The sequence below is a fragment of the Gopherus evgoodei genome, chromosome 2, assembly GCF_007399415.2.
Source record: "Gopherus evgoodei ecotype Sinaloan lineage chromosome 2, rGopEvg1_v1.p, whole genome shotgun sequence".
NCBI classification, from domain to species: domain Eukaryota; kingdom Metazoa; phylum Chordata; order Testudines; family Testudinidae; genus Gopherus; species Gopherus evgoodei.
Genome location: NC_044323.1, coordinates 121,259,262 through 121,279,997, shown reverse-complemented (window position 1 = coordinate 121,279,997; position 20,736 = coordinate 121,259,262). Strand labels below are relative to the sequence as shown.

At 44.9% G+C, this 20,736-nt stretch overlaps 1 protein-coding gene across 6 annotated transcripts in view; it reads right to left on the bottom strand.

Annotated features, from left to right (window-relative positions):
* ANKS6 (ankyrin repeat and sterile alpha motif domain containing 6) overlaps nucleotides 1–19,818 on the bottom strand; it is a 96,761-nt gene extending 76,943 nt beyond the window's left edge. For 2 of the 6 annotated variants that reach the window (XR_003998947.1, XM_030551633.1), the window contains exons 1-5: nucleotides 19,362–19,804; nucleotides 17,753–18,252; nucleotides 11,723–11,767; nucleotides 4,499–4,703; nucleotides 3,564–3,670 (exon numbers count right to left, since the gene is read on the bottom strand). Coding sequence is in view for 5 of the 6 variants with exons in the window: in XM_030551633.1 (XP_030407493.1) it covers nucleotides 3,564–3,670; nucleotides 4,499–4,703; nucleotides 11,723–11,767; nucleotides 17,753–18,252; nucleotides 19,362–19,684 (1,180 nt within the window). In the remaining variant the exon portion in view is untranslated. Of the gene's footprint in view, nucleotides 1–3,563; nucleotides 3,671–4,498; nucleotides 4,704–11,722; nucleotides 11,768–17,752; nucleotides 18,253–19,361 lie in introns of all 6 variants that reach the window. The other 4 variants (XM_030551635.1, XM_030551632.1, XM_030551631.1 and 1 more) reach the window with 4 other exon arrangements.
* Between the last annotated feature and the right edge of the window lie 918 nt (nucleotides 19,819–20,736).

Genomic DNA, 20,736 nt, shown 5'->3' with positions numbered 1-20,736 from the left:
TTAGATATTGTTTTGTTTTGGTTTACTTGTAAATGTCCCTTCATCTCAAATATATGACCAGGATTGATATGCTGAAGCTTCTCCTATGGATTCTATGAGAGTGTAAGGCAACAGCACCAGACACATACGTCTAAAGTTCTGGTGCCAAGGGCTCCCTGTTTTGCCCTCCCTCTCTATTCTTCTCCAGGTGAAACTTCCATAATGTTCAGATACAAAGGTGGATTGACCACAAACACTGAATGGTGGCCCTGCGCTCAGTGAGCTGCTGACTTACACAGTGGTACTTATGCCACAAAACCAACAGAAGCACTATCAGTGCTTAATTCACTAGAACAAGACTAAAGAGTATTGAATAGCAAGAAGAGAGCTCCGCTCAGTCAGAATCAAGAGCACTTTAACAAATGAACCTGACAGTTGCCTGATGGGGGCTAATAAAAACACTGCAAAGCTACTTTTTCTCACCTGAGACAGAAGAAGAGAGCAGAGAGAAAGGATATTCTTTTCTCTTTTCTTGAGCATAGGCTGGAGATAGAAAGTTTGAAGACAAATTCCAGAGGGAAGAGCAATGCTCGGATTAAACAACAAACAGACTGAAAAGAAGTAGAAGAAAGAAAGGAAGGGAAAAAACAGAAAAAAGAAGGAGAGGAAAGAAAGAATGTATATAAGGGTGAAGATGGGAAGGCAAAATAAGGAAAAGAAAGAGAGACTCCTGAAGAGAAAAAATGCTGAAGAGTGAGACGGAATCAAAAAAAGTATCTGGGAGACAAAAAAAGTGACAATAATGAATCTAGAGAAAAAATAATTTGCACATTTTAAAAGCCATTAAACACTGTGTAAAAATTAATCTATGGGAAACAAGATAGTGAAAATGATGGAGAATACACCAAGACACGAAACTGAAAAATACAAAGTGGAGGGAATGAAAGGGGAAAGACAGAGGAGAACAAACCACAAGCGAGACATACATTAGCAAAGTAATGTTTTATACTGGCAATAAGTGTTCTAAAAACAAAGCGTGGGTTCTTGACAGCACTGAAGACAACAGGAGTTTTAGTATTAACTTCACTAGGGTCAGGATTCCCCCCAAAGTTTTTAATGAAATTCATAAGGGTTAGAGATGGGATCTGCAAAAGTGTCTAAGGGTTTGTCTATGTTACTGTGTGGCCAGCTGTTTCAAAGAGCCATATGTCAAAGCGCACTGTGGACCTTTTGTGCACTGTAGCAGTGTCCATATGGGATGTTACTGCACAGCAAACTAGTGCACTGTAGACTCACACTTTGGCTTGCCGAGCACTAACGTGTCACAAAGACAAGATCCAAGGGCATTAGGAACACCTAAGGGAGCTAGGACTTCCAATGGGACTGGGTTTGCTAACTTATGTGCTTTTGGAGATCTCATCCCAGATGATTTTACATGCTGCAGTGGAAGGGGACAGGATGATCTAAGGGGAGATGGACTAGTGGAAGACTTGACAGTGGCTGGGAGGGATACTTGTGTGTCCAGAGTTAGTAAGCACAAGGAGTGGAATAACATGACTTGTCAGGGGAAAAAGGATATTTTGTATTTGGAACTAAACATGTGTGTCTTTGCAGTGCTGATGCTGGAAAAAAGTTTGGTAAAACTTTATTTCCAGCAGAACCGGAAGAGACTTTCAGAAGGAAAGAACTGGCCTACACGGCAGCCTGACTGGGTAGAAAACCGGAAACCTTCCTCAGCTCTGCAAGTTGATATTAACCACAAGAAAAAACACTTCAGTAGATTTTTCTTCCCCTAAAATTTCCCACTATTGCTGCCCTGGGTGCAGCTCCACTAGTGAGAGCTCCAATCCAGATAAGGTGCAGGTACTTGTCAGTGATTAAAGAACTGACAGCCTTCAGTCCCTTGTGTTCACAGAGCTCCCACAAGTGATGCTGCAATAGTGGGAAACTTTACAGAACACAGCTGAAAAAGGAGTCTCTGTTGTGAAGCCCTGAATTGAAAAGATCATGGAGTGGGAAGTGCTCTACTTAGCTGACTGGGATCTGTGAGCTTGAGGGTTTAGCTGCCTGCAGATCACCCAGCCTTCTGCTGCAGTCCTCCTCTCAGCTCCCTGTCCACACTGTATCAGCACGAGTGCCAAGGACCTGTCAAAGCAGTAGGGTTTCTAAATTAGTTTTCTTTCTCTACATTTTTGCCTGTGACACTGCAACATGTCACAGGCAGACATGTACTGTCAATAACCCACAGTATAGCTTGGAACACTGTCCAATCAAGATGTAAGTACACCTCTACAGGACCACCCAAAGGTGGGGCAAGTGGGGCAATTTGCCCTAGGCCCCACAGGGGCCCCGCAAGCCACTCCGGGTTTTCAGCGGCACTTTGGCGGCAGGCCATTTACTCACTCCGGGTCTTCGGCGGTGGGTCCTTCAGTGCAGCGGAAGACTCGGAGCAAATGAAGTTCCCACCACTGAAGCGCCGCCCGGTGAGTACAAGCACCGCTAACGGCAGGAAAAAAAACAAACTGCGATTGGCAGCACTTGGGCTGCTCTACCGCCGCCGCTTCATTCTTTGGCTGCATTCGGCGGCTGGTCCTTCCCTCCAAGAGGGACCCACTGCTGAATTGCCACCGAAGACCCGGCCCTGCCTCAGGCCCCCTAAATCCTTTGGACGGCCCTGCACTTCTAATGATTACCAGTCAACACTAGATAGTCAACTGGTGATACCAGAACTAAGAACTATTTAGTGTTCAGTTTTTTTCACTTTCCTTGTTTTTTTTTTGTTTTTTTTACCTCTGCCTGTTCGTTCGTTCTCTCTCCTAGATGGAGTGAAGGAAATACAGAGATAGCAAAGGGTAATTCCACCAGAAACAGCATTCTTTGGCTTCAGAAAAGCCAGTTCAGCTACAGATAAGAACAACAGAAAAGTGCCAGATAATGTTAGCTAAAATCATTTATTTGATAGCTTAATAGAAACACATTAAAAACATTTTACCAAAGCCCCATTTAAGGTGTTTTTCCTTTCTTTATATGATGTTTTTCAATTAAAAAAAAGTTAGACTCCTGAATTGTGACTTTTACTCGATCTTACAGAGCTAAAAATGAGATTTGCCCAGGAGTTCACCACTTTCCAGATGATGGCACACTCTCTTTCCCTTCCCTTTACTGTTGGTTACTAAGACATCTGTGCAAATGGAAGCTTTCACTTTCATAATTATTCTATATTTTTACTCTATATTTTTAGTGTTGTCACAGGAGTATCTTTGGGCCATCATAATTCACCATCACTGAAAAGACACTGGTGACACAAACATTGCATTTTGACACCAGACTTGAAAAATCAGGCAGCAGGAATAAATAGATTCTAAAAGGACAAGCTATAACCCATAAATGTCTGTACACTTCTATCTGACCATTTAATCCAATAAGCATACTGTTTCCAGAAAATAATCTCTCTCTGTCACATGGAACTCATGGGAGATTACTTTCTACAACTCAAATGTATTTTCTAAATTAGAGGGGATGTTTTCCTTGTTGCATGTGCTGTCATTGCAAGCATTTCCTTTGGGCTCTGTGACATAACATACCTGGATCATTCAGTAGCATTATCAGGTCAAAGGCTGTGTATCCATTTTTTGCACGTAGATTGACATCAGCTCCTTGATTCAACAAATACTTAACAACTTCTTTATTTCTTTAAGGGGGAAAAAAATTGGTCACATATGTGAAAGAGTGCTAATGTTCCATCTCTTCCCTCTTATGCCATGCTCTTTTTCCTGAATTAGAATTTGTCCAGATATTGTCTACAGACAACCTAGGTGCCTCTCAATTCTGTGGGACTGGCACAAGCAAGGAACCCTTTAACATAGAAAGTGAGGCGTCACTTCTGATGGGAGGGGAAAACAGTGGAACCCTCATATCAAAATCTTTGCAACAAATTAGAATGCTCCTGGCTATCTGCAGAACCAGTTTGGCACTTAGGGTCTCCAGCACTGAAGTCCCCAGATCTGCCATTCATTTCTTGGATCCATAGTCACAATGTTTCTTCTTCTGCTGTTTCTTCGTAAGAGAGTTCTGTGCTCCCTAAGAACTTTCCTCCTCTTATTCTCCTTGGAGTGAGGAGTGGTTGATGGAACTAGAGACTGAGGCTTCTGAACCAGTGCTACTCTGCACTGACAGGGTTCCATTTGGTACCAGCTTGATACCCTAGGTCTCCAAGCCACTTACTGGAGATAAGACCTGCTAGAGAAACCTGAGGGTCCCAATACCAAAACGGAAGCTTCTTTTGAAGCTAGCACTGAGGAAAATCACATCAACAATACCACAAGTTTCAGCATCTAAGAGAGGCCTGGTGTTTCTCACCAGCATAAGACTTATTGTTCCTTGACATCAGCATATAGAATTTTTAGTTAGCTTGCCTTCTGCTATTCTGAGACAATAACTAATTGATTACTTTTGTGTCCATATCTAGGAAGTAGAATAAACTCTCTCCTACCACTAATCAAGGGGAAAAATCACTTACCCATGGTATGTGGCCTGCATTAGGGCTGTCCAGCCATGAACATTATCTTGTTTGTCAATGTCAGCATTTCTCTCAACGAGCAGCTGTACAAGATCCAACTGTCCAGTTACAGCTGCAATCATCAGCGGAGAAGCACCATCACCATTAATAATATTAACTTGATTTGGGTCTTCATCCACAATCTCTTTAACCAGCTGAAAATTTCCTATGAAGAAAGTCACAAAACATAATAATGCTGTATATTAGGAATAGACAATTTCTCAGCCTCTAAATTAATATATATTTTGATTTGCTAACACTGACAAAATATTCTTACTTAAAAAGAAAAATAAACAAAATATATATCACCTTTAAAATGTATTGTACTATGAAAACTAAATGAAATAGCAACATCAACAGAAATATTATTACTTCACATACACTATAGCTCCATCTACGTTAGAGAACTTTACTATTTCAAGTTTAAATGTTACAGCTAAGAATTTGCAGTGCTATTTATTCCTTCAACTGATCAGCGTATCTGTCCTGTTTTGCATAAACAGGTGGAGTGTATCCACACAAAGTGCTCCCTCCAGTCTTTTCCTATGCACCACAGCACTATCCCATAATTCCAAGGATAAATCCCTAGAGCAGGTGTATAAAATGCGTACATTAAATATTATGGAGACATTGGTACTGACTCTGTAGATAAGGTTTCACTTTGATTTGCACTTAAAACAGGCCTAAAATCCCGTTTCACTTTCATGACTGAACGTGGTGTCAAAAATTTACCACGAAGGAGCCTGTTAGCCACTGGGGCCTTGTTACTTTTACTGTATTCCAGCATCTTAACAGATTTAAGAGGACTCTAAACTCTGGTCTACACTATGAGGTTAGGTCGAATTTAGCCACTTTAGGTCGATTTTATAAGCAGTGCGTCTACACAACCAACCCCGTTCTGTCGACCTAAAGGGCTCTTAAAATCGACTGCTGTACTCCTCCTCGGCGAGGAGAGTAGCACTAAAATCGACTTTGCTGGGTCAAATTTGGGGTAATGCAGATGCAATTTGATGTCACTGGCCTCCAAGAGCTATCCCAGAGTGCTCCAATGTGACCGCTCCGGACAGCACTTTCAACTCTGATGCACTAAGCAGGTACACAGGAAAAACCCTAGGAAATTTTGAATTCATTTCCTGTTTCGTCAGCGTGGCAAGCTCAGCAGCACAGGTGACCATGCAGTCCCCCCAAAATCACAAACGACTCCAGCACGGACTGAATGGGAGACACTGGATCTGATTGCTATATGGGGAGAAGAATCTGTGCAGGCCGAACTCCGATCAAAAAGAAGAAATGCTAATATATATGCCAAAATCACCCAGGGCATGGTGGAGAGAGGCTACAACAGGGACACACAGCAGTGCTGCATGAAAGTTATGGAGCTCAGGCAAGCCTACCAAAAGACAAAGGAGGCAAATGGTAGCTCTGGTCAGAGCCCCATACATGCTGCTTCTATGATCAGCTGCATGGCATTCTAGGGGGGGACCGTACCACTACCCCACTACTGTCCGTGTACACTTGCAAGGCAGGAATCTCATGCAACAGGGAAGATTTTGTGGATGAGGAAGAGAATTCGCAGCAGGCAAGCGGAGAATCCATTCTCCCCGCAGCCAGGACGTTTTCATCACCATGGAGCCAATACCCTCTCAAGGCGGGTTTCCAGACCCTGAAACCAGAGAAGGCACCTCTGGTGAGTGCACATTTGTAACTACACTACAGGGGATAAAAGCAATTATGTTTAATGTTTGATTTGCCCTGAAGAATTGGGATGCATTCACAGCCAGTACAGCTACTGGAAAAGTCTATTAACGTGTCTGAGGATGGAGCAGGAATCCTCCAGGGACATCTCCATGAAGCTCTCCTGGAGGTACTCCAAAAGCCTTTGCAGAAGGTTTCTAGGGAGGCCTGCCTTGTTTCGTCCTCCATGACAGGACACTTTACCACACTAAGCCAGTAGCAAGTAGTCTGGAATCATTGCAGCACAAAGCATGGCAGTGAATGGTCCTGGGTTTTGGTCGCATTCAAGCAACATTCTGTCTATATCTTTCTGTGTTAGCCTCAGGAGAGTGATATCATTCATGGTCACCTGGTTGAAATAGGGGAATTTTTGTAAGGGAACAGTAAAAGTACCCTGTTCATGCTGGGCTGTTTGAGCTTGGCTAAAAGGGATCATCCCTGAGAATAGCTACGCGGTGGGGGCTGGGGTGAAGGGATCATCCCAGAGAATAGCCACAGAGTGGGGCTGGGGGGAGGGGTGTCCTGCACATTCACCTGAAAACCACAGCCCCTCCTTTTAAATGGCAAACCCAACCAGCATTGCTTGCTCTGGGAAAGGAAGGTGCTGCAGTTTAAAACCATTCCCACATGTTATGAAGGCGGAAGAAGCCAACCCCGCGTATCGTACCCTTTGGTTTACCATGGCTGCCTGGAAACTGAATTCTGTTGCCCAGCCGTGCGTGATGTGTCACAATACCGGCAGGCACTCAATATAAAAGGCAAAATGTGACCTTGTACCTAAAGCACATGTGCTGTCTGCTGTGAATTGCTTGATTCACTGTGAAAGAGACATTTCTGAGAAGGGAGAATCTTCTTAACTTCTACTCTCCCTTTTTATCCCCCAGCAGGTGCAAATGTTTCTATGCTCTCCCTACCATCTCCATCCCAGAGGTTATCACAGATTAGGAGGCAAAAAAAACACACTTGCAATGACATGTTTTCCGACCTCATGCAGTCCTCCCGCACTGATAGGCACAGCTGAATGCATGGAGGCATTCAGTGGCAGAGTCCAGGAAAGCATTAAGTAAGCACGATGAGAAGAGGCAGGAGGCGATGCTGAGGCTAATAAGAGAGCAAATGGACATGCTCAGGCATCTGATGGAGCTGCAGAAAAGGCAACAAGAGCACAGACCACCTCTGCATCCACTGTATAACCACCTGCCCTTCTCACCAGGTTCCATATCCTCCTCACCCAGATGCCCAAGAACACAGGGGGGGAGGCTTTGGGCACCCAGCCACTCCACTCAAGGATGCCCCAAGTAACAGAAGGCTGTCATTCAAACAGTTTTGATTTGTAGTGTGGCTACAATAAGCAATGTGGCCTTGTCCTTCTCTCCTTCCCACCTCTCCCACCCCACCCGGACTACCTTGTCAGTTATCTCACTTTTTTTTTTAATTAATAAAGAAAGAATGCATGGTTTCAAAACAATAGTGACTTTATTTCCTTTGCCAGCTGTGATCGAAGGGGTGACGGTGGTTGGCTTATAGGGAATTCAAATCAACAAAGGGGGCGGGTTTGTCACACACAATTGTCACACCGTAGCCTGGCCAGTCATGAAACTGGTTTTCAAAGCCTCTCTGATGCGCAGCGCACCCTCCTGTACTCTTTTAACCACCCTGGTGTCTGGCTGCTCAAAATCAGCCACAGGCGTTTTGCCTCAACCTCCCATCCCGCCATAAATTTCTCCCCCTTACTCTCACAGATATTATGGAGCACACAGCAAGCAGCAATAACAATGGGAATATTGGTTGTGTTGAGGTCTAACCTAGTCAGCAACAGCGCCAGCAAGCCTTCAAACGTCCAAAGGCACATTCTACCACCATTCTGCACTTGCTCAGCCTGTAGTTTAACTGCTTCTTACTACTGTCCAGGCTGCCTGTGTGCAGCTTCATGAGCCGTGGGAGCAAGGGGTAGGCTGAATCCCCAAGGATAACTATTGGAATTTCAACAGCCCCAACAGTAATTTTCTGGTCTGGGAAGTAAGTCCCTTCTTGTTTGAGCAGCTGCAAGATGTGAGCATCATGCACCTTTCCTGGCCATCCCACGTTGATGTTGGTGAAACGTCCCTTGTGACCCACCACTGCTTGCAGCACCATTGAGACATACCCCCTTGAAGTTTACGTACTTGGCAAGGTGGTCCGGTGCCAAGATAGGGATGTGCGTTCCATCTATCGCCCCACCACAGTTAAGGACCCCATTGCAGCATAGCCATCCACTATGACCTGCACATTTCCCAGAGTCATTTGTTAGCAGAAATTCAGTGATTGCATTGGCTTCTTGGATCACAGCAGTCCCTTCAGTAGATTTGCCCACTCCAAACTGATTCCCGACTGACAGGTAACAGTCAAGCATTGCAAGCTTCCACAGGGCTATCGCCACTTGCTTCTCAACTGTCAGGGCTGGTCCCATCTTGGTATTCCTGCACTTCAGGGTGGGGGAAAGCAACTCACAAAGTTCCAGGAAAGTGGCCCTACACATGCGAAAGTTTTGTCGCCATTGGGAATCATCCCATACCTGCAACATTATGCGGTCCCACCAGTCTGTGCTTGTTTGCCGGGTCCAGAATCAGTGTTCCTCTCTATTAACCTGCCCCACTGCCGCCCTGCTGTCCCAATTGCCACATCCCGTGCTTTCAAGAACGTCTGTGTCCATGTCCTCCTCACAATCATCCTCCTACTGGCGGCTCCTATCCAGGTTCTGCACATACTGCAGAATAATGCGCAAGGTGTTTACAATGCTCACGACAGCAGCGGTGAGCTGAGCAGGCTCCATGCTTGCTGTGCTATGGCATCTGCAAGGGTAACCCAGGAAAAAAGGCGCAAAATGATTGTCTGCCATTGCTTTCATGGAGGGAGGGAGCGAGGGAAAGAGGGAAGGGAGACTCATGACATGTACCCAAAACCACACATGACAACCCTTTTGCCCCATTAAACAGCTTAACCCAGAATTCCAATCGGCAGCGGAGACGGTGGGGATTGTGGGATAGCTACCCACAGTGCACCGCTCCATGAGTTGATGCTAGCCACAGTACTGAGGATGTACTCCGCTGACTTAATATGCTTAGCGGGGACATACACAACTGACTGTATAAAATCACTTTCTAAAAATCAACTTCTAGAAAATCGACCTAATTTCATAGTGTAGACATACCCTGAGGGAAAAAAGGGAAGATGGGTGGTTAGCATGAATGTAGGGACGCAACACCCTTGAAGAAGTGCAGTTATTGGCAAGTATCATCCCTTTCTTTGTCAGAGTAGTCTCTGCCCATTTTTAGTACTGCTAGTTTGACAAGCAGTACAAACTCCAGACATAAGTGGGCTGACTGTAATTGAACATCAATTGTAAAAGCACTCTCCCAAACATCAGATCTGGAGGTAAATCTAGGTATTATCATTGTGTAAACATAATCCTATGCGTCTCAGTTTTACCGTGATGAAGCCAACCACAGGAGGTACTTCCTGTTGAATTAGCCCAAAGTCTGTCTCATTTGGGAACACTAGCTAAAATGCAAACAAGTCTCTGTGCACAGTCTAATCCATCTGGACGGACGTCAAGGAGCAATGACATTTCCCTTACAATGTTTCTCATATGGAATAAAAATAAATCTAAGTAATTTTCTAAACACCCTAGATTTATCTACGTAATAACTCAAAGCTCTCTTAAAATCCACTGTGCAAAGCCTAACTTCTTCATGGTGTGCATGAAGCTTATGAGAAACACACACACACCAGAAAGTTAATTATTTCGTTAAGGTCTTGGGGTGGTACGTATAACAACCATGGTCTTGTGAAAAATGGAAAATGGAGAGTCAGGCACAAGACTCTATGGTTTACTTACTCTCCTTATTCGTGGCACCGTCATCAGGAAGCCTCTTTTTATAGATAGGTTAGTGAGCATCAGATCCCAGATGGTAACTGGGTCTTTGACTGGTAGAAAAACATTAGCTAGACCCTTCAAGAACTTTTTCCACTGTTGAGTGCCAAAACACTTTGCTATTGTTGCCCCTCTTTGCTTGATGACACAGTATATTAGAAACTTGTTGTCCTGAATGACCTAGACCACACCACCTCAAGATTTTCAGAAGAAAGGTAAAGAACCCACCTAAGAGATTTTGTACTGCTGCATCTGTGGCATCATCCATTTGAATGCTGGTGTTTCAAGACAACAGATCTTCAGCTCTTCAGATAGCATTTCAAGCTGCTCTTCTAAAAAGTCACTGGTCTCCAAAGGTCTATGGATTAGCAGGCTATCCAGTCTGGGTTTGTCCCTGGTCTTATAGGTCAAATAGATGAACTGCAAAGATTTTGTTTCAAGTATATATTTCCTGCACTTGAATCTGGAAGTGAGAATTATGGCTACATCATCTACTAATTTGCATTCTGTGGACTGGGTTGGTGGGCCCAAATGACCTAATATGGGGAAAATGGTGCCGGCAAGCCAGGTCGCTATGATGTAGACTAGGTAACTCATTTTGCACAAATGGTTGACTGCTGACATTTACTGATCAGCATAAGGCTGAAATACTTTAATTTACCTGTTTTGACTTTGTTTGGGTAGTCTACTAGCTGTGTACACTGGATTTTAATTTCTTGTCTCCTTATCTTTCCAGTCACTGGTGGGTGCTTCCTCTGTGTTATACTGTGTTCCTAAGTGTTATACTTCTTGATAACACTTATATCAGAGATGGTTGTATGTAGATGGTCAGTTTGATCAAGGCCATGCTCAAGAATGCATAGATCTCTTCTTGTACTGATGGAGTCTACAGGTTCAAAGCCTCACCCAAGTTGAAAGCCATGTCCTGGACTTGCTGAGGTTTCGTGAAGATATAGAAGATCTCTAGATAACAACACTGGAGCAAGTTGATTGACAATACCAGTTGGGATATCAGCACCCACTCCATCATCCCCTGACAGCCTGTCATCAGTCTCAGCCAGGGCAAAGATAGATTAATCTAGTTACACATCATCTAATCTACAGGCAGGAACTGAGGGACTATATACAAACTTTGAAAGACTGACAGAATCAGGATGGCACAGCTCTTGTTACAGTCCTGTCCTCCTGCAATACTGCAAGAAGAATTCTTGATGACTGTCACCCCATCCACCTTGGTATTTACTTGTAATTGAGTCCTGAAAATGTCGGAGTGGATTTCTCATTTTGATATCCTCCCAGTGTGTCAAAGGAATCACAGGCAGTGAATGTTTTTTTTAGCTTGTCAGAACCTCTGATTTTGAGTCTTTTGATACACTAAGCACTGATGTAGCTTTTGTTCATATCTTTATCTAAATAGTAAGGAAAGAGCAAAGTAGCCTATAACTCCAGTACATAGTTTCAATTTTTCATGTTAGCAAGTAAGTCTGTCCTACAGTCTCAAGAAACAGATTTGGTGGTGAATTTTTTTTTAAACTTACCCATTTTCAAAGCATGAAAGACATCAGGTTGCCTCTTGTCATTATCTGAGAAAATACAAATATCTGTATTAACATGTGAGTCACGTAGCTAAACATTTTTAGTACAATTAGTTTAGCAAAAAAAAGAAAAGTATATTTGTGATGTTATCTGATTGGAGTATGACCACACAAATCATTGTTGCTACCACTGTTATATAATTGCAACAAATCTTATACAAAGTGTGACGCATGGCCAGAAAGGGTTAAGAGGCTCACAGACTAAATGACCCAGAGTCAACCTTTAGAGGCATGTTAGAAAAGTATGTAAATGGTAATTAGGGCCATTCTATGTTACATAGGCTAGAACTGTGAATGCAAACCTGTATTGTTAGAGAATTAGAAGTGATACTAATTGTATATTGTCATAACCTTAGTCCCAGATTTGGACCTTAACGTCCAAAATATGGGGGTTAGCATGAAAACCTCCAAGCTTAGTTACCAGCTTGGACCTGGTACTTGCTGCCACCACCCAAAAAATTAGAGTGTTTTGGGGCACTCTGGTCCCCCTGAAAAACCTTCCCTGGGGACCCCAAGACCCAAATCCCTTGAGTCTCACACCAAAGGGAAATAATCCTTTTTCCCTTCCCCCCTCCAGGTGCTCCTGGAGAGATACACAGACACAAGCTCTGTGAATCCAAACAGAGTGACTCCCCCTCTCCGTTCCCAGTCCTGGAAACAAAAAGGACTTTCCTATTCCCCCAGAGGGAATGCAAAATCAGGCTAGCAAATCCAACGCACACAGATTTCCCCTGATTTCTTCCTCCCACCAATTCCCTGGTGAGTACAGACTCAATTTCCCTGAAGTAAAGAAAAACTCCAACAGGTCTTAAAAGAAAGCTTTATATAAAAAGAAAGAAAAATACATACAAATGGTCTCTCTGTATTAAGGTGATGAAATACAGGGTCAATTGCTTAAAAGAATATTGAATAAACAGCCTTATTCAAAAAGAATACAAATCAAAGCACTCCAGCACTTATATTCATGCAAATACCAAAGAAAAGAAACCATATAACTTACTATCTGATCTCTTTGTCCTTACACTTAGAAACAGAAGATTAGAAAACAGAACTACTTCTCCAAAGCTCAGAGAAAGCAGGCAGGCAGAAAACAAAGACTCAGACACAACTTTCCCTCCACCCAAAGTTGAAAAAATCCGGTTTCCTGATTGGTCCTCTGGTCAGGTGCTTCAGGTGAAAGAGACATTAACCCCCAGCTATCTGTTTATGACATATGTTTACTTATATCTTGTTAGATGTTACCATGTAAACAGACAGTTCCTCTCTGTTACTATAGATATTGATTCAGAGATCAAAAGGCAATATTAACATTTAGATGAATCTTGGGTGAAATAATGTCATTGTCTATATGTCTCTTTAAAGTTTGTGATAAATTGCCTAACAGATAAATTGCCTTATGTTAATCCATGTAGCCAATTACTGGTGATGCTTAGGAAATAGGTCTACTTCAAAGTCTCCATGATTGACAAATCTTCACCTACGGACTCCGAGCTGTCAAGAGAAGGCCTGGAACTGTATAAAAATCCCTTGCGTCCTATTCCTTTTTTATCTCAGATCTGCTTGATGCTTCATGCAGGGGAAGCTTAAGTCATAAGACTGCGATCTCCAGTCTCATCTGGATCACCCTGAATATGGACATTGGACTAATGGACATTGGACTAATTCTGAAAGAACTCTTTACAACTACAAAGCTCACCATCTCTCTTATGAATCTGATCTCAGAACTGTACTCAAGTCTGTATGTATATTGATCTTTTAACCAATACTCTCTCTTTTCTTTTTTAATAAATTTTAATTTACTTAATAATGATTGGCTGTAAGCATGTATTTGGGTAAGATCTGAAGTATTCATTAACTTGGAAGGCAATGTGTCTGATCCTTTGGGATTGTTACAACTTTCTTATATGATGAAAAAGATTTTCAGTAATCCTCATTATATTTGACTTGGGCGTCTGGGTGGAGGCCTGAGGCTGGGTTGTTTTAAGGCTGTGGTTTCCAAACTTTTTACACCCAAGATCACTTTTTGAATCTAAGGGCAACCCAAGATCTGCCCCCCCCCCGCTTCACCAAGGCCCTGCCCCTTCCCCAAAGCCTTGCCCCACTCTCTCCATCCCCCCCTCTCCGTTGCTCACTCTCCCGCACCCTCACTCACTTTCACCGGGCTGGGGTAGGAGATTGTGGTTCTGGAGGGGGTGCAGGCTCTGGGCTGGGGCTGAGGGGTTCTTAGCGTGGGACGAGTCTCTGGGCTGATCCTGGGGCATGGGGTTGAGGTGCATAAGGAGGTGAGGGGTACAAGCTCTAGGAGGGCATTTGGGTGCAGGAGAGGGCTCTAGGCTGGAGCAGAGTGTTGGGCTGCATGAAGGGGTACAGGGTGCTGGCTCTGGGACGGGGTCAGGGCTGGGGCAGGGGGTTGAGGTGAATTAGGGGCTATGGGGTGCTGGCTCCAGGAGGCAGGGCCGGGCGCTTCCATTTAGGCGACCCAGGCAATCGCCTAGGGCGCCAGGATTATTGGGGGGCGGCATTTTGCTGGGGGGGGGGGCAGGCGGCTCCGGTGGGCCTGATGCAGGCGTGCCTGTGGAGGGTCCACTGGTCCCACGGCTCCGGTGGACCTCCCGCAGGCACGCCTGTGGCAGCTCCACCAGAGCCACAGGACCAGCGGACCCTCCGCAGGCACACCTGTGGAAGCTCCACTGGAACCACAGGAGCAGCGCGTGGGGCGGCGAAATAGCCGTGCACCTAGGGCACCAAAAACACTGGTGCTGGTCCTGCCAGGAGGGGGTTCAGTCTGGGGATTGGGGTGTGGTCTCCCGCGAGCACCACTTACTTCTGGTGGCTCCGAGTCGGCAGCAGGCGCAGCGAGGCTAAGGCACGCTTCCTGCCTACCCCAGCCTCACACCGTTCCCGGCAGAGGCCAACATGCCCCGGGGGGGCAGGGAGGCGAGAAGAGGAGCATGTGGCTCTGCACACTACCCCTCTCTGCAAGCACTGCCCTCACAGCTCTCCCGACCAATGACAGTTGCAGGTATGGTGCTTCCAGGACAGTGTGGGGCCAGGGTAGGCAGAGAGTCTGCCTTAGTGGCAGCCGCGCTACACCACCAGAGATCACAATCAATTGGGAGATCCTCTAGGATCGACCAGTTGATCGTGATTGACCAGTTGGTGACCACTGCTTTAAGGGACCTGTGTTGTTGGCTTCTGGGTAATCAGTAATAGATTATAGAAGCTGTTTTATGCAGGCTTGGTAAATCTAAATATTGGAATATCCACCAGCTTTGCGGATTATCTGCCCCATTCTTTGCAGTTCACCCTCACTGAGTAACCTCAGTGTGGCTCTGTGGGATTCCCGTCACAATATTCTACATATAATTATCTTATTCCAAAATGTACATTCGGGCTTCTATTTGATAAGTAAAGATGAAAGCACAAAGAAACTAATATAGGCCCTGTCGGAGCAGAGGTCCACCTGCAGGGTTCTCAGTGCAGGAGCAGGACTACAGACTGTATAAAGCATCAGTAGAGTTGTTTGCCACCCAACATCTATTCTGCAGAAGGAAAAGAAATCTTGAAATTTATACATTAATGTGTCTGGAAGAGTAAAATATCTGTTAAAGGATGACATTCACTTCAGAAGGCCCACAATAAGGTTCAAAGCATTAGTGTGAATTTCTGGGATAAAATGTGTGAGCTTCTGTCCTGGGTAAATATTCCCCAAAGTGCATGTCTACTCTGAAACATAACTAAAAAATGGTTTTGTGGGATTCCATTTTCATTTCTACTCATGGATGTCCACATCAAATATGCTCAGTTCACATTAAAAAAAACCATTTTTCTAAACCAAGGCCATCATCTCCAACCTTTTATCAATGATAAAAGAACGTAAGAATGGCCATACTGGGTCAGATCAATGGTGCATCTAGCCCAGTATCCTGTCTTCCGACTGTGGCGAGTGCCAGATTCGTCAAAGAGAATGACCAGAACAGGGAAATTATCAAGTGATCTATCCCCCGCTCTCCAGTCCCAGCATCTGGCAGTCAGAGGATAACAATTCTGCATATGAAATTATTCTAATTTTAAGCTTTTTAGGACATGGTGTTTGTCTTCATAAATCTCTGTGAAGTCTCTAAGAACTGTTTGCACCATATAATTAAGGAAAAATTATTCTGTTATGTGTATACAAGTCAGATAATAAATCTTCCAAAGTATTATTGGCACTTCAGTGCTAACAGGAGTATAAAGTAATGATATATTTTAAATGAAATCAAGAAAAGGTAGACAGAACTACTAAGTTAGAAGTTGCCATTTTTACACAGACAGATTTCTGTCCATAACTGGACTTCACAGAGAGTAATTCCAAAATACTGCATACAGTCAAATGCTGAGGAGAGAAACCAAAGGAAGAATGAGAATTTCTTGGACTCCTTAAAACTGGGAGCAGTAGTTGAACGGAATACCTAGTTCTAGTCACAGAGAATATCAGGGTTGGAAGGGACCTCAGGAGGTCATCTAGTCCAATCCCCTACTCAAAACAGGACCAATCCCCAGACAGATTTTTGCCCCAGACCACTAAGTGGCCCCCTCAAAGATTGAACTCACAACCCTGGGTTTAGCAAGCCCATGCTCAAACCACTGAGCTATCCCTCAAAAACTGTATAAAATGCTTCCTAACTCTTAGGCAAAGGGCCAGAAAGGGGAGACCCTGACTCAGGAAAGGACCTGGAAAGGGGGACTCCTTGCACCTGTCAAGTGAAAGGCCAGATAGGAAGACACCTACAGGGAACTGCAGCTGGCTGGAAAAAAGTCTGAGCTGGAGACCCCCTGGACAAAAGCATCTAAGGACTGTGAAGACCTGGAGACAAGGGTTAAGACAACACCCCGTAGGGCAGCCAGAATATTTTGTTCTTGTTTTAATGTTGTGGATTTAAAAAAAAAAAAAAAAAAAAAAAAAAAAGAGAAGAAAATTTGAAGTTGTTTAGGGGTTGAATTCTCCTTTCCTCACCAGGCCCATCAGCCAGCCATCTTACAGCATATTAGCAGATATTTAAGAGTTGCAAAACTCATGTGAGTGTCCCTTTCTGCTGCCTTGCCCCTTTCGAGAGTATATAGCTAGACCCCAGTATGGCAAGGATTAAGGCCTTGTCTACACTAGCATTTATGTCAGCAAAACTTTAGTCACTCAGGAGTGTGAAAAAACACTCTGAGCGACATCAATTTTGCTGGCATAATTTCTTTTGCCCAATAATTCCTGCATCAGACCCAGAAATTTGTGGATGAACTACAGTATATATTTAAAAAACACATTCAATCTTGCTTTAAAGACTTCAACTGATAACGAATTTACCACACTCTTTGGTGGTCTGTTCCAAAAGTTAATTATTCTCTTTGTTAAAAAATTGTCTTATTTCCATTTAGACATTCCATTCCAACATTACTATGCCTTTGTCTGCTATACAAAAGAGCTCTCCAGTATAAGATTTGTTGTCCCTATGCAGATGTATTTAGATTTCGATCTAGTCACCTTTTAACGTTCTCTTTGTTAACTTAATAAGACCGAGCTCCTTTAGTCTCTCACTGTAAGGCAGGATTTATAGACTTGAATTATTCTCATAGCTCTTCTCTGAATTGTCTTCAGTTTTTCAACCTCTTTGCCCCTTTGGGTAAATATTTTTATTTTCCCCCTAAAAGAGCACAAATAGGATCCCACTGGGAACACCAATTTTTTTCTTCTAATTTTTCAAGTAGAATCCACAGTCTTATTACCATAAAACAATGGAAATACCAACATGCCTCCATACTATTTGGAGAAAACCTGCTTGCAGGCAAAGGTGAGTAAATCCACTCCAAGAACATCTAGATCAAGAGCGCTGTGCCTCAAAGTATAAAATGTACATTAATAACTACCTCTTTGGTTCTTATGTCTCAAAATGTCTAACCTAAATCCTGCAGAAAAGAAACCAAAAGAATAGTAGCCCATACCTGTCAGGGGTCTGATTGTTGTTAGTGATTCCAAATAATCTTTCATGTCTTTATGTTTGAAGCCAATGGAGATTTCAAAAGGTGTTTTATGCAGCACATTTAGGTGGTTAGGATTGGCTCCCTTGTCCATGAGTTGTTGTGCCAAGCTCACCTTTCCACTAACAGCTGCCAGCATTAGAGGACTCCAGCCCACAGTCTTCACAGTGTAATTACAATCAGCTCCCCAGTCCAGTAGCAAGTGCACCACTGCCTCATATCCATGCTGGGCAGCTGCTGTTAGCGGTGTTATATCAGGCAGTTCCTCTTTGCTGTTGTCAACCAAACTAGTATTAAAATGGTCATAATTATCAACAAAAGCTCCGGATTCCAGCAACAATTTCACGACACTGACATGGCCACCTCTAGAAGCCATTGTAAGTACACTGGCTCCCAGCTTATTCTGTGCATTGAGATCAGCACCATTCTCCAACAAGATGTGAGCCACAGTTAGATGTCCAAATCTTAAGAGGAGGAAAAAGAATTGAAAAAATTACCAATTCTACTGTAACAAATATCTCCTATAGAAAGCATGTGAGAAAATTTTGCTGCAGCAGTTATCCAGTATGCTAAACTCTCATACTGTACCTACATCAACTGAAAATATATATGCACACACAAGTTAACCAGAAATGTTTAACTTTGTTGATTTATGGTAAATTTAATTAAGTGAATTTGCACTTGTGAGTGATCAGTGTGTGTCATCAATTAGCATAAAATAATTTGTTCCTTTTCCACACAGGATTTGATGTTATGCTTATACTCTGAGAGTACAGATTTAAGGGAAGTATTTATTTTGGATCAGATATTGTGATAAAATATGCACTTCTGTTATAATAAGCCTGATTTCTTCATTTATATAAAACTCAATACCCCCAGGCACCAATTCAGCTCCACTGGCCCGCCCCAGGAGGAGCACTGGGATGTGGGGGACCATTGCCAGGTGTCCAGTTTTCAACTAAAATACCCGGCTGAAAAGGGACCCTCCCCAGTCCGTGAAAATGAGTGAGTGAAGATGGGGGACAGCGAGAGTATAGAGGGAGGGGGGTTAGAGTGAGTGGAGCAGGGCCTTGGAGACAGGGCAGGGCAGGGCAGGGCAGGGCAAGGGTGCTCCCTTTCGTGTGATAAGAAAGTTGGCAACCCTAACCCTGTTTATTATGGGCTCTGGCCAGGGTAAGCGCAGGAACAGACACACTCCAAGGTGATGCTGTTCAGGAAGGAACCTCTCTGCTCTGCGCTGACCACTCCCCCAGCTTTCCTCTGCTCCTGGGGTTGTTCTGTTTTCTAGCTGGCTTCCTTGAAATGAAGAAAGAACAGCGCCACTTTTTAACACCAAAGCCAGCTCAACGCGGGGCGGGGACTGCCCGCCCCCCCCAGCAGCAGCCGCCGTTCTGCTAGAGGCCCAGGCCACTGCGCCCCAACCTCTGTGCTGCAGGAAACCCCTGCGCGCCAGCCGCCCTCGCCCCCCGGGCGCCCCAGCGCTGGGCTCGGAGGATGCCCCAGGCTGCGCTCGGGAGGCTGGAGCATGCTCAGTGGCTGCGCGGGAGCGGATACGGGCAGCGCCCGGCCCTACCTGGCCGCCTGCATGAGCGGGCTCCAGCCGTAGTGGTTCCGGCTCTGCACCGAGGCCCCTTTGCGTAGCAGGAACCGCACCAGTTGCTCGTGGCCTCCGGCCGCGGCGAACTGCAGCCCCGTGTTGCCGGCCTCGTCCGTGCAGTCCACTGGCACCGAGGGGGGAGGCGCTACCGCCTCGCCTGCCCCGGACTCCGCTGCCTCCTCCGCCTCCTCCGCACCGCCCCCGGGCAGCCCCAGCAGGCGCCGGGCGCTCTCGTAGTCCCCCTGGTCGCAGGCGCGGAGAAACAGCTGGACCTGGGTGGGAACCCCGCATTCCCCCATCGGCAGCGAGCCCCGAGCCGCTGCCGGCTCCGCTCCCGACGTCCGCCCCCGGCCCGGGCCTCGCTGCCCTGGAAGGAGAGCTCGGCGCTCCGTCCGCGGGAGGGCGGCCGGTGTAGTGTTACACACGCCGTTTCGGCAGCACTTCCCGACAGCTCCTTGGCGCTTCGTGGTGCCGCTTTGCTACTCCCCGCCTTCCCCGTCCTCTGCCAGGGGCGGCGAATGGGGACTGATGTGGGAAGGCCTGTCACAACTTGCTAGCTCTCCCCTTACCCCAGCTCCTGGGGCAGGGCCTTGCCATGGTTGGGGGTGCACTGTCACAATTTGCTACTGCACCTCTACCTCTATATAATGCGACCTGCTATAACGCAAATTTGGCTATAACGCGGTAAAGCAGTGTTCCAGGGTGTGGGGCTGTGTGCGCCTGTGAATCAAAGCGAGTTAGATCTAACACAGTTTCACCTATCACTCAGTAAGATTTTTTAGCTCCTAAAGACTGGGTTATACGGAGGTAGAGGTGTACTGTGAAATCTGCATTTTCAGTTTGGACACAAAGACAGAAATTTTTGTAATTTGGAAAACCATTTGGCAGAGGTAAAGGGCAGGGCTATGTATGTGAAATGCTGAATGATGTTCTTTCTTTCTTAGTCTCTTTCCATTGTAGATTAGGCCATATAGTTTCTATAGTAAACAAACATTTTATGTACAGGAAACACTGAAACTAGTGCAAAGCATTGTAAATAGTATTTGAAATACATTTTAAACACAAGCTGTTAGGCAGAATTTCTTCCATTGTTCCTTATGCAGCCTTTCCCCCCATTGGCAGTTACACATACTGATCAAGTTTTCACCCTGCTCTGCTTACCCACTTTGGCAAAACATATGAGTATATTGCCCCAGCTCTTATTCCAAAGACATTTTTCTCAGGCCTTTTTCCTCGCTGTTCAAACTGAAATGCCTTGTCCTCACTGTTGTTTTTTTTTTTCCATAGAATGATAGCACTGGACCATGAGAGGTCATCTAGTCCAGTCCCCTGCACTCAAGGCAGGACTAAT